Source organism: Amblyomma mixtum, chromosome 2 (genome assembly GCF_055824585.1).
Source record: "Amblyomma mixtum isolate Tamu chromosome 2, ASM5582458v1, whole genome shotgun sequence".
NCBI classification, from domain to species: domain Eukaryota; kingdom Metazoa; phylum Arthropoda; class Arachnida; order Ixodida; family Ixodidae; genus Amblyomma; species Amblyomma mixtum.
Genome location: NC_143013.1, coordinates 31,528,050 through 31,542,009, shown reverse-complemented (window position 1 = coordinate 31,542,009; position 13,960 = coordinate 31,528,050). Strand labels below are relative to the sequence as shown.

General features: G+C 45.5%; 1 protein-coding gene across 2 annotated transcripts in view; it reads left to right on the top strand.

The window, feature by feature from the left end:
• LOC149358842 (protein regulator of cytokinesis 1-like) overlaps positions 1–13,960 on the top strand; it is a 30,619-nt gene that overhangs the window by 862 nt on the left and 15,797 nt on the right. Inside the window, exons 3-6 of one of the 2 annotated variants that reach the window (XM_089571007.1) lie at positions 3,366–3,621; positions 5,686–5,925; positions 8,864–9,031; positions 10,547–10,696. In XM_089571007.1, coding sequence (XP_089427133.1) covers positions 3,366–3,621; positions 5,686–5,925; positions 8,864–9,031; positions 10,547–10,696 — 814 coding nt within the window. The remainder of the gene's footprint in view (positions 1–3,365; positions 3,622–5,685; positions 5,926–8,863; positions 9,032–10,546; positions 10,697–13,960) is intronic. The other variant, XM_089571008.1, reaches the window with a different exon arrangement.

Below are 13,960 nucleotides of genomic sequence, written 5' to 3'. Positions count from 1 at the left end.
GACTCTGAACGCGGACTCTGAACGCGGACTTTAAACTTCAAAGTTAGCTATCAATATGTTACGAAAACCAACTCGTGTGTGCTGTGCGATGTCAGTGCACGTTAAAGAACCCCAGGTGGTCGAAATTTCCGGAGCCCTTCACTACGGCGTCTCTCATAGCCTCAGTCGCTTTGGGACGTTAAAACCTAATAAACCAAACCAAACCAAAACCAACTCGTACAGCTTGTCACCGTTACTGCGAAGGTGTTCATGGCCATTAAAACACCAGTAAATGACATATGCTTTGTAGCGTAAGTGGCGCTTTTTGCTCTGTGACTGGTTAGTAGTCTTGCTGGGCGTCGTGACGCGTCTTTATTCGCGGAATTACTAGAAGTCATGTTAATTTGTCAAAAAATTTGTCAAGCCACTGACTGCAATTTGCTGGCAGCCCTGTGTAATTAGTGTGTGAGTTGATTAAAGCCTGCTGAGCGGCGGTGTGTCTCGTTTGGTGTTCGTGCTTACAGAAGCACATCCCGCTACACCCTGTTGTGGTAGTCAGTATTAAGGCGAAAGCCTTTAATGCCTCATACTGTCGTTAGCAGACGCGTCGGCAGCCGTGTCGACAGACGCGGCTCTCTGGGGTGGTATTCTGCCGGTGTCGCCTTTTGCGACATGTCGCATATGGGCGGGGCCTAAAAAAGTGCTTACAGATGCTCGAAGAAACGGAAAAAGCCGCTGGCACTTTCGTCTGCGGTGCGTTCATTCACTCCGAGAAGCGACAATTTACCACTGCTGATCCACTAGCAGCAGTAGTTTCGTATCTTTTATAGCAAGAATATTTGCCATCACATGAAGTCTAATGTTCAAAAAAACATTTGCAAATTTAATATAAACTCGCTTTACTTCATTTAAGTCTATAAAACACCGCGAAAAAGCTCCAAATCTATTTCTCTTTCGTTCCGGACGGTTGTGCTAGGTTTCGGCTGCGTTTCGGGCAGTTGCAGACGGTAGCAGTGTAGCTGGAGGTCCCATTAGGCTTGCGCGCTCCAGAATCGAGAGCGTATCTAAAAAACTAGGCTGAATTGCAGCTTAAACTTTATCGTCGAAGCAAGGTAAGTCATAGCGAAAAGTAACAACACCAGTAGTTGCCGGTAAACATGCCGACCGGAATCGCAAGGACTGCTGAATTGGCTGAAGCGGACGGCTCTCGCTTGAATGGACGTCGCCATGCTTTCACGCCAAGGGCGCAAAAGCCGCAACTGCCGATTGCGTTCGTACGCTAACGGTAGCCCGTCGCCCGCGCGAATCGCTTCAGCGCATTCCGTTGTTCGACTAAGCGTAGTAAATTGGGGCGACGTCACGACGACGTAGCAGGAAGGCGGATCCGTGTTGTCACGCCGCCGTCACCGCGGCTCGAGCCAATCAGCGAAGTGCGACTGCGACATGTCGCAAAAGGCGACACCGGGAGAATACCACCCCTAGTGTATGCATGTGTATGCATGGGCTTCATAAATAAAATAAAAGGAGTAAAGTCAGGAAAAGGAAAATAAAAAGTAAAAATAAGAAAATAAACAAAACTAAAAACAAAATAAAAATGATGTGAAAATAAAAATTAAAAACAAGGAAAGGAGCAAAAAAAAAAATAAAAATTAAAATATGAAAAATAAAAACAAACTGGCCAGGAAACGCTTTCACCTTGCAGCACTTTAGAGAGCCAAAGTGCCCCCTGAATTTTTTTTCATATTTGGCTCTAGTGACTAAGATCAAATTCACAGTAGGGCATTCAGAAAAGTCCGCTCCAATTCACTGAAAGCTGACTCACGTCAGCAACTGAAGGCCTGGCGTCTGTGTTCTCCCAAAACCACACGCAGCGCGTAAAAAAAAAAAAAAACGTTTTATTTTGAACGTCGCCTCTCCCTTCTTCGTGACCCCTCCCTGTCATTCGCTCACAACCTGCACGTGTACTTGGTTTGTTGAACTCTTGCATGAGTGCTATAATACAGGCGTACAACTATAAAATCCCTCTTCTTTTTCAGCATAATTTAAGGGAAGTGAGAATGTGGGCAGTAACATGCTGCAAGCAACTTTGTTGGTGAACGCGCTTTGCAGGTTTTCGGACTGTTATAGTGCTGTGAAATTGATTTATTTCATAATTGTGGATTGGTCAGTGCATTGCAGTATAAAATCGTGCACAATACGAGGGGGTACCCAAAAGAAACCGGACTAAATTTCTTGGGCGGCAAAGCTTCTGTGGTACCGCGTTTTGCCACTAGGAGCGCATAGAACGAACATTCCAGAGTCAGTAAGCCGAGTGCCGTCGTTGAAGGAGGTCAGACTAGTTTAGGCAGAGTTTTAGAGTGACGACTGTTTTGTGTGAATGTCGTTTTTGCAATGGCTGATTTTCGTGAACAGCGAGCGCCAGTGAAATTCTGATTTTTGCTCGGAAAAAGTTGAATGGAAACTCTTGAAATATTAAGAAAGACGTACAAGGACGATGCTATGGGGACAACTCAAGTGTTCCTGAATCGAATCCTGAATCAAAGCAACAATCATGCCAATGGAAAACTTCAAATTCACCTCGCCTCAAGAAAGCTCGTCAGGTGAAACCAAACCTCAAAACAATGCTGATTAGTTTTTTCGACGTGAGAGGAGTCGTCCATTGAGAATTTGTTCCGCAGGGTCAGACAGTTAGCCAGGCTTTCTACTTGGATGTTTTGAAAAGATTGGGCAACAGTGTGCGGTGGAAGCGGCCAGATTTGTGGCAGTCGGGTGACTGGTTTTTCCATCATCGCAATGCCTCTGCTCAAACAGCCCTGTCTCTACGACAATTTTGGACCAAAAATGGCATGACCCCCCCTATTCCTCAACCCTCATACTCTCCCGACCTTGCCCCGTGCTACTTTCTTTGTTTCCTAGAATGAAAAAATAGGTGTATGGAAAGCGTTTCGCTGATGTTGCTGAGGCGAAGAAAAAACAACGGAGGCACTGTCAAGCAACACAGAAGATTAATTTAAACAATGTTTTGAAAAATGGAATGAAACATTCGACAAGCGTATCATTGCAAGTGGGGAATACTTTGAAGGAGACTGAAGGTCTGTGCTTAAAATGTGAACAAATAAGTTTGAACAAAAATAAGTCCGGTTTCTTTTGGGTACCCCCTCGTACAGCTGCCAGTGATATTATGTAGATTCCTTCTTACACGCACCATGCATTTGCACTGACATCTTCAATATTTTTGTGTTGCTTGTCTTCTTCATATGTCTATATGTGTGTGTTTGTTGCATGCTTCTAGTTGACAGAAGGCCTTTCAGTTTTCATTGGCCTCCTAGCCTCTCCTGCTGTCACCATTGGTGGTGCTGAGCTTGTTTTGATGTTGTGCATTGCAGTGAAGAGATAAAAAATGATATAAATGCAGACATCGTGGAGAAAATTGATGTACTGATGCAACTGTGGCTGGAGATGGGCATCAAAAATGATGCCATCCGGAGCCGGCTGCTAAAAACGAAGTCTCACGTCCTGCATCTTCTAAATGATATGTATGATGGAGAACTTGACATGAAGAGGAGAATTCAAGAAAATATACGGAAATGCACGGCTGATGCACTGACACTGGCCGAGCAGCTAGGCAAGGATTGTAAACTGGTAAGTGATTAGGCAGCATTATGGGCTTTGTGTCGCAGAAAAGCTGTCAGCGTCGTTGGCCGCGAGCGAAAAATCCATGAGAAATCTCTAGAGAAGCAGCCTAGGTGGCATGTGGGCCATCTAGGTCACAACCTGCCCATTGGATTGTGAATGGACTGCCCACCGTGGCAGGCCAGTTAAATGAATGATTGGTGATGATGGGTTGCCCAGGAAGAGCAACCTGGGTCTCGTGAGCCCCTCTGGTGGCTGCACCTGTCATCACAGGGTAGTGGTGCATCGCTCAACACTGCACCTGGAGTGATGTGAGAAGAGCCAGCAATCTAAGAATGTAGAGTGTCCGATTCCGCATATATGGGCTGTAACCCACCATCACGTCATACCCTTAATACCTGGAAAATAATTTTTACTTTTGTTTCATTTCTAGTAGGACACTTCTTCCAGCCTTGTAAGAGTAGCTTCGGAAACGAGAAAGCGAATGGCCAGGCCACCTTTTTTGTAGAAGCAATGTCTTACCGGCCATTTGAAACGCAATTCCTTGACCGGAACTGAATGTTTCTTAATTGAGGAACAATATTTAGGAACAGTCTTGGAGCTCTTAGGCTCCATGATAGCATTTTAGTCCTTCATTTGCATCATCTGGAAGCAAAACTGAAAAAAAAAATGCCTCTACTACCATAGGCACCAAGGTTGTCAACAGGAGACACTGTCATAACATTCAGTGGTGGTTCTAGAGTCCTTTGGGCTGACTTAAAGTAGTAACATTCTTCATCAGCTGAGGTGAGTTGAACGACGACAAGTTTCTTCTGCTGGCCAAGCAGCAGAGCAAGTAACAAAAAAAAATTCCCAGAATACTAAACGACGGGTAAATAGCACGAAGATCAGTTGAATAACGATTATGGAATTCTTGCCTACAGAATAAACTGGTTTGGTTAATGGGGGTATACATCTCAAAACCACTGAGGCTATGAGGGACCGCCGTAGTGAAGGGCTCCGGAAATTTCAACTGCCTGGGGTTCTTTAACATGCACTGACATCGCACAGTATGCGGGCCTCTAGAATTTCTCCTCCAAAGAAATTTGATCGCTGCTGCCAGGATCAGCAGCTGAGCGCCATAACCACTGAGCCGCCATAGTTGCTGTATGGAATAAACGGGTCAGAAGATGTTGCACAAAAATGCTAACATTCTTATACAGTGTGAAAGCATGGCAAATCCATATATGCAGAATTGGTTTCTGTCTGCTTAACTTTTATTGATTTCTAGGAGTCTCATACCACTCCTAAGGCAGTGGGGCAGCGGTTAAGTGGTGCGTCTCTTCACTGAAATGGCAAGTGCTGCCGCCGGTGGAATTTGTGCGATCCCTTTCGCTCTCGGGCAGACAAACGCTGTAGTTTTGCTAGTCTCAACCTACGGATTAGTACTTTCACACTAAAAGTTTGTAATGAAGTTACTTTTCACTTTAAACTCAAAAAATGATTTTTAGTCTAAAACTGTGAAGACAATTTGTTAGCTTCAGCATGTGCGATATGCCTTTGCAAATAAATGTCTGCTTATTCTTTAAAGCTCAAAATTTTTAAGTGAGAAATTAGCATAAAGGCTTGTTAGACATGACCCAATTAGGATGTTGTTTTGCCATATATTTTCTTCCAGGTGAGGTATTTGAAATTGGCATTCTATGATAAACCTACATGCGAAGTTTCGACAAGATATGTTAAAAAAACTCAATTTGTAAGACCCTCATCTCCCCTTGATAGGAGACACAGTATATTTATTTATTTATTTTATTTATTTATTTCAGATACTGTCAATCCCATTGGGATTTTTACAGGATATAATGGGGTAATAGGTGAAACTTAAGGACAGGTTAAATTCAGCATTTTTGCTTTGTTTGGTATACATTGCTTAGTTTCTGGTAATGTTGGAACGAAAAGTCTATGGACACAGAGAGGGAGAGAGAGTGGTTTTAGTTTGTGCATGCGTATGTGCACGTGCCATCCTTTGTCTCTTTCTTTGGATTCTGCATAGATTACTTTGCCCCCCTATTACTTCCTTTCGTTTTCTTCCAGCCATCCGAAGAGATGCCCATTTTGGATAGGGAAATCGAAATTAGAGATCTTGTGGCGAACCTCCGACAACAGAAAGAGTCTCGTCGAAGAGAGACTCGCAAATTGAGAGAAGAGGAGGAGGAGCTGTGCCGCAGGTTGGCAGAGAAACCCCACGTCCTGTCCTGTGGGGGTACCTCTCTGCTGTCAGAAGGGGACTTGCACGAACTGAACCTCCGCGTGGCTGCGCTCAGGCAGGAAAAGGTGAGTCGTGTGCTGCCTCCAACTCTCTGTGGCTTGCCCCCCCCTTAAAACTCTTTCTTTTTCTGCACTCATGTCATCTTAACCTTCTGTCCTATAAAACCCTTTTCCTTCAGTCAGTTCTTTGCCAGCGAGTGCCATAATGGTCACTGGGCTGTTGGCGTGATTGCATTCACAGGCCTAAGTGGAAGTCTCATCATTCAGCTAATATCCTTAAAGGTGCACTGAAGAGGAATCTGAACTTGTCTTTTTGCCGCGGGAACTCGATCTGCACGTTCCTAGCATTCTTAGAAACTGCGACTTATTGCCCTGTATGGCCGGTTTCCCAAATTAAATCGAAGTAACGTCCGGCTCCCGCCCTTTTTTTTTAATTCTGCCTCGTACGATGGGCGGAGTCGACCAACGCGTGGAGTGCCTTTCACCCAGTCCCGTGGCGGCTTGCCGCTCTGCCATCGGCGGAGTAATACGTAGTAGTCCGTAGTAGCAAATAGTCCTCACGTATTTTCATTTCTGCGGGCTTATTTTGCGGCTATATTATCTGCAAATGAAACTATTTATTCATGGAAACCTAAAAACAAAATAAAGCGAAAGCAAAGCCTCCACGGAGCTGGCTGAAAGGAACTTCACGCGTTGGTCGACTCCGCCCATCGTACGAGGCAGAATTAAAAAAAAAGGGCGGGAGCCGGACATTAATTCGATTTAATTAGGGAAATCGGCCATACAGGGCAATAAGTTGCAGTTTCTAAGAATGCTAGGAACGTGTAGATCGAGTTCCCGCGGCAAAAAGACAAGTTCAGAATCCTCTTCAGTGCACCTTTAAAAACAGCTATTAAATTTGATGTCTGCATTACCCTTCACTTACAGTGCCTGGAAGTTCCTCAAAAGCAAGCCGCTGCAAAGCCATTTGGGAGTTTATTAGTTCAGCACCTTTGTTCCATTCTGAACTGGTTGCAATCTGAAAGGCATTGCTGTCATTGCATAAACACAAAGGTTCATAGGATTTGTTGACACCACCTTTACTTGTTCGTTCTGTAGGCAGCAGCAGAATATCCGAGCTGTGCATTTTTTTTTTTTTCTCCCTGTTATGTCATACTTCGCAGCATGCCATTCTCTCCTTCAGTAATCTGAAACTGTGAAATTTCTGGCTGCATTGAACACCTAGTGTCACCTCTTGTGTGAACGTAGTATGTATGACAGGTTTCTTCAGTGAGCTTGTTTTGACGCAAGCCATGTAAATGTAGTCTTGGTCCAAAGTCTTTTGCCCCCGTGATCTGTTCTGAGCTGCGTAGTGCATAACTTGCGGCACCATTGATGACCAAAAGACCTTGAAAGGCAACGACAGCGGTTAATCTCACCTCGCATAAATTTAAGACGATGAATGCTGTACTGCAGAGCTAAAAGCTAACCTTTTAGCTTTGCCTGCAGGTTTTTGACAGGGTTGTACTGAGAAAGGATGCTTGACTTGAAAGGCGGTGTATGAAAAGCTTCTGCTTGTCAAGGGGCTTCGAAACAGTTTTGCTAGAGCTCATTTTTTTTTTTAGCACATATGTTAAGAGGCGCATCACCCTAGATTAAAGGAATTGCATACATCCTAAGAATAGCTTGAAGGCGCAAGACAACAGAGGCCTCGAATAGAATCCAGCCTTTATTATCAAGGCTTCTGTTTATGCTGTAATTAGGGGTAGTCTTTGCACCTACGGAGCAGTGAAGCTGTATTCCCATGCCGTTACTATAGTCGGCATCTGTTCATGTTGCATTTGTGCACACATTTTGCACCTGCTGCTTCCAGTGCAGGCAGTCTGTAGGCCATTTTGTTGAACAATTTGGAGTGCAGGACATTGTGGGCACCATTGAAAACACTAATTGGATAGCACCAGCATAATCCTTTCTTGTTTCGAGACCCGCTCATTCATTGCATGCTGCTCGATTGCTCTCTGCAAATGTTTCTAGAAAGTTAACCTGCGACACTTGTGAAAGCACTGCAGTGAGCCTTTGGATGCTGCCAATTCTTTGAGGTTTAAACATTATATTCTCTAGCATTTTGTGTTCTTTTAATATATGCATCCAAAATGGCCCTCTTTTTTTTTATGGGGTTTAGCAACATTCTGTTCTTTCACTACATTGTAGCTTGGTGACAGGTCCTTGTTCAAGCTGCAATTCATCCTGGCTCACCATGATTGTGATGATGTCAGAGTTAAAGCATGGGAAATGCGATGCATGGAAAGCAGCTTGAGGAGAGGGATGAACTATAGCCTTCATCTTGAAACCTGCAATAGCATGTACACCATACAATAGCAAGACCTTCCATCTCAACCACGGGCTCCACATGTTCCCCGTGCTTGAAGTTGGGATATTTACATTGTATTTCATTGTTAAAATAATGGGAGGGCTAATTTTCTTTAAAACTGCAGGACAGCTGGTTTAAAAATTAAACTTTCCCATTAATTCAAAAATGAAATCGAATGTAAGTAAAGGCCAGCTGCTTGCATATTTGAGAGACCATCGGTGACGATGGCAGCAGCAGAAGTTCTTGGTACAAGATTATGGAATCTTTCAGTGGTGGTTGAGTTGTGCAGCTTCTAAGCAGCAAGCAATCTTTGTTGAGTCTTCTGTGTTCGAGAAACTTGGAGGCTATAGATTTACTGCCATTTGAGACTTCCCATGTGACGCTTGCGTAATACTCTTGTTAAAAGTCTGGTAAGTTAGGGAGCTCTTGGCAGCCACATGTAATGACCATGCCATTCGGCCTGAAAGAGATCCTTTGTATGGCTGTTGCTGAAAATCATGTTTTTCTTTTTCTTGCTTCACTGTGCCCTACCACAACTCTGCCTAGCTCTTGTTTCTGTGTCTCATTGTGATGTGCCATCGTCGCACATCAGTGTTGTTGCGTGTGCTTGTGTTCTGGGGCAGTGTAGTGTGACCATGCGTCTTTTGATTTCAGGCCATACGAAACTGCAAGCTCTCGGGAATGCGCCGAGAGATCGTATCAAAATTGGATCTTCTGGGTGTGTCTGCTGAAGAAGGCTTGGAACGGCAGATCGTCGACAGTGCGGACGACTTTGTGCTGTCTGACAAAAACATGGAGTTCCTGGAAGCATATCTGCAGCGGGTGAGAGAGTTTTTTGATGTTTCATAGCTTCTTGCTGGCTTTTTTTGGTTCATACGTACCGACTGTTGCGTAAATCAGAGAAAACCGAAAAAAAATTCTCTCGGCCTAACCGCACGTTTGTTCGGGCTCAAATTTCGCACAGAGGTTGCATTCGGCGGTCAGTTTTGTTTTATACCACAATCAGGTGCAGTACTTGCCTGATTCGGTCAGAATTATTTGGAAATTCCCATTGTCTGCGGTGACGGAAAACCAAAACAGAAAGGCTTCGCAGCACTGGTGCTCGTGGCGGCATCTCGCATTTACCGGAGAAACAAGCCCTCTACCGGGGAGGGCGGCGTAGGAGGACTTCGACTCACATCCAGCTCACGGCCATGGCCTTCTCTTGATCGCTGTACGACCGCATTTTCGGTGATGTTCTGCGCTGCTTCGCAGCAGGCAGCGCCAAGCAAAGATGATTTGCTCATTAAGCACAGCTGGGTTTCTCCGGTTGGTACGAGATGGCGCTACGGGTACCGCTGCTGAGGAGTCTTTCGGTTTTGGTTCCCCGTCGCCACAGACGATGGGGATTTCCAAATAATTCTGACCGAATCAGGCAAGTACCCCACCTAAATGTGGTATAAAACAAAACTGACCGCCAAATGCAACCACTGTGCAAAATTTGAGCCCGAACAAACGTGTGGTTAGGCCGAGAGAATTTTTTTTCGATTTTCTCTGATTTACGCAACACGCGATATGTAAAGAAAAGGGGGGGGGGGGGTTATGGTTGGGGGGTTAGTGCTACAGGGTGGTTCAAGGCAAGAGGACAGGATAGGCAGTGTTGTGTCATTTCGCTGTGTAACGTCCTGCACTGTTAAAACTTCTTTTCATGCACATGCTTTCAAGTGCTTGAAGCACTGAGGCCAGCAGTGATGTTTGTTCTGTGTGTGAGCCTGACTTGCTAGTGTGGGTGAGCCAACACGATGGAAATTGCTGGAGTGGAATAAGTATGCAAAATTGCAATGGAGCACTGCGGATAACAAACCAGGGAGTGTACAAAACTGCGTAACACGGGACTGCAGGTTTTTGCAGGTTGACACAAACGCCACATGCCCGAAGATGCATTTCCTTTCCTTTTGACGACGATGAGGCTCTATCGCCTGCGGCAACAGCCTAGTGCTCTCATGCAGTGGCCAGCGATGCTAATCTGTCCACGCCACCGCTAGTTCTGAGCCCAGTCGCGGCAGTTTGTTTTAATTCTCTAAGTGGGGAAAGATCACCCTTGTTCAGTCTTGTTTATTTCCTGTATTACATGACTAACAGGATATTGGTTCAGTAAGCTCAACTATAGAATTGTAAACCATGTGAAGCCATATGTTTTATTGCTTTTCTGTTTGTTCTTAAACACAGTGGCCTCCACGAGGGTTGTTAAATTTGAAGATTTGTGAAGCGTCTCTGCTGAATCTTTGTCCCTCTGTGGACATTCTTGCTCGTGTGCACGATACCAGCTTCTGTTTACTTTACCTGGCCTACATGCAGCTGAAGATCCTCGAAGCGGACCGTATCAAAGAGCACGCCGCACTGATGGAGCGGGTAGCCTTATTTTGGGAGAGGCTCGATATAGCTCCACACGAGCAGGAGCAATTCAAGCGCTCGCATGCCGGCATCACTCTCGGCACCATATCAGCGGTATGCATTGCCATTCCACGCTTCACAGCATTGGCGTTTTTCTTCTTGAATTGCTTTACTTCCCATTGATTGTTTTCCTTTGAAGTTCTTGAATTTGGCTGGGAGCAAGCCAGCAGCAACTAGTTATCAGCAGTGCTGCTTTGGACAGTCGAGCCCACTTCTTAGAAACTGGATCTTTGAAGACACATCATCCATCTGCATCCTGAGCTTCATGCTTAGTTAATTCATTTTAACTGGTTTAAACTTCCAGAAATCAAAGATATTTATTTAAGTTACCGTATTCACTCGCTTAATTTGCAGTTTTTTTTTTTTCCTAAAAGTAAAGCTTCATAGTAGAGCACTGCACGGGCCTCAATCTGAGGCCCAAGCTTGGCCCGGGCTCGAGACCTAAAGCCCGAGACCTAAAGCCCGAGACCTAAAGCCTGAGCCCGGCCCAAGCCCGCGGCTTCAAGCCCGGGCCCGGCCCAGGCCCGCTAAATTATCGCTCTAGCGAGCCTGGCCTGGCCCGCGAATCCATGAGTGAAGCCCAGCCCGGGCCCGGCCCGTTTCACAGTAATGATTGAGGTATACTGCTCACTCTGAGCAAGTGGACTTCTCCTGGACCGATAAGGAACCGGCCGACAAAGGTTCTGAAACCAGTTTGGCTTGCAGAAAGTTCGTTCTTTTTAACCCAGAAGGAAGCGGTAAACAGTAGTGCCCGCAAGGCCCGTCTTTTGGACAGCGATCTCATGTAGGTGCGCAAAGATGAACTCTGAAGTTCCGAGAGAAAAATAAAAAGGGCTGCATAAGCGTGTAATAGACTACTTTGCGTTCCCCCATGATTTCAATCAGTTAAATTTTGCCGCCCGCGAAGTATAAACATTAAAGCTGCCTAGCAAGCAGTGGGATGACATTTTTTTAGTGAACACGATCTCACAGGTTGAACTCATAGCCGAACTGGTCGCCTTTCAGCAGAAACTAAAAGCTAAAAGGCTTGAGTATTTCACTGTGTGTGTGTTTGAAGCTATAAGCGTCCTAAAACAATATGTTCTTCCCGATTGCATTTCTAATGTGTATAGGTATATTTGAGGATGACGAACGATCAATCGCCAATTAAGACCGGTTGAATTTTACTCCTACTGGTGGAGCAGAAGATAACGCGCGAACCACGTGGAAACTTACAGGGCAAAACACTTGTCATGACAACCAGGCTGAAGAAGCGAGGAGGGATAGATGTGGTTATGAGATGAGATTTACAAACTCGCGAGATTTTGTGGCTATTTCATTTATGAGATGGTCCGGTCAGCTGATCAAAAAGAAAACCAAACGCGCTTTAGTTTGTAAATTTTCTCACATGAGAAAAATATTGCTATAAACTAAAAGCTATGTTTTTGGGGCTTAAGGGCCCAAGGGGAGTCAGGCTGTGAGAGACACCGAAGCAGAGGGCTCCGTATCATTTCGACCACCTGGGTTTCTTCAACGAGCAATGATACTACAAAGTGCAGGGTCAATCACACTTAGAGGGAACACGGCTCCGCATGGCAGCTCAAACGCGGGGCCCTATTGCGACCAAGCCGGTGGCAAGCCCGTGCAGATGGACATGTAACACGAAGCACCATGTCGAGGTCCCTCTTTTCGTGAGTCACTCCACATTGATTCATGAACGGGTTAGATGCAATGGCACTCCGCAGGTACGTGGCCACGCGGAGCCGTGTTCCCTCTAAGTGTGATTGACCCTGTACATGGCTGTCATGCTTGCGGCCTAAACAGAAATGCGGCCGCCAAGGCTAGGAGCAAACGCTGGTTCCCTGGCTCAGTAATCAAGCGCCTTGACCACTAAGCCACCGTGGCGTGGAAATAAGAAAAGAAATAAGTCAGTGAATAAAGCTTAGTTCTTTTTCTCAGCGCGTACTATAACCCATAGCTCCTCCGTGTCGCTGCTCCAATGCCGCAGTTGTGTACTTCACTCTGCAATAGTGAATGTATAGTCGGACACCAGCCGTTTTTGTACGAACCCAAGCCCAGCTTGGGTCCGCAGCTTTAAGCCCGAGCCCGGCCCGGGCCCGCAACTTCAGTCCCGGGCCCGGCAAAACAGATCGTGTCGTGGCCTGGCCCGGGCTTTTGGGCCGGCCTGAGCCCGTGCAGTGCACTACTTCATAGAAGCGAAAATTACACGGAGATTTCGCGTACATGTCCTATAGAACTCTGCAGAGGCCATAATGTGCAGTGCATACGGTATATCATAGAGTAGACCTTTTCAATAGAGCGCGTGTGCACGTTGGATTGTGCTGCGCATGATGTGCAGTAGATGCCTGTATGAAATCTGCCAATCAGAATGCTGCTGGCACAGCGCTGTGAAAATATAGCTGTGCCTAAAAAAAAAAGGCAAATGTGAAAAGGCGCACAAGTCAGCCCTGCAACTTGCACCCCTCGCTGGCAAAAAAAAAGGCAGAGACATTTAAGACGGCTTGCATGTGGGAATGTGAAAGCATTACAAATGCTTTCGTGCTTCAGGCTGGGAAGACATACAATTGGAAGTGCATATGTCGTCGGCTCAGATCCCTTTCGCAAGCTGGCCTCCAACTTGACTGGCATATGCAAGCGATATACAACGAGAAATGGTATGAAACTACCCAGAGCACTGTATGACAAAAGTTTGTGTCACAGTTTTGGTACGCGAATGTCCTGCGAGTCATACAGCAGCTTGATAACGTCTCCCTATTTTTTTCTTGCCACTACTGCAGTTCTCTGTACCATTTGAGAGTAGTACATGCGCGCCGGCTTTTCTCATAATGGGACTAGTAATGCTTTTGCATTAAAAGTTTACTCCAACTATAAAGCATTACTGGTCCCATTAAGAGAAAAGCTGGCAATGTGTGTTAATTTGTTAATTTTTTAGTGTATGCACTCGCAGATGGTGCAGAAAATCCCAGCGATGGCAAAAAATGGGGTGGCGTTGTCAAGCGGCCGTAGGACACAGAGCAAGCAGAGCGCTGCCATTTCAAACCATCACATATATATGTCATTTCATTCGTGTATATATATACCCCCACTGGCTGACCTCAATGCAGTGCCAGTTTTGCAGACTACATTCGTCCCAAAATTCTGTGAGTGGTTGTTTAAAGGGACACTGAGGAGAAATTGAAGTTGGCTTGTATCGGCAGAATACCAGCTCCTGATTACAAAAACGCCACTCATACTGACAACAAAGCTCTTGTAACGTAGAAAAGAGCAAGAACCAAAATACAGGTATCGCTGCCACAGGCCAAACTCTCAAGTACAAGC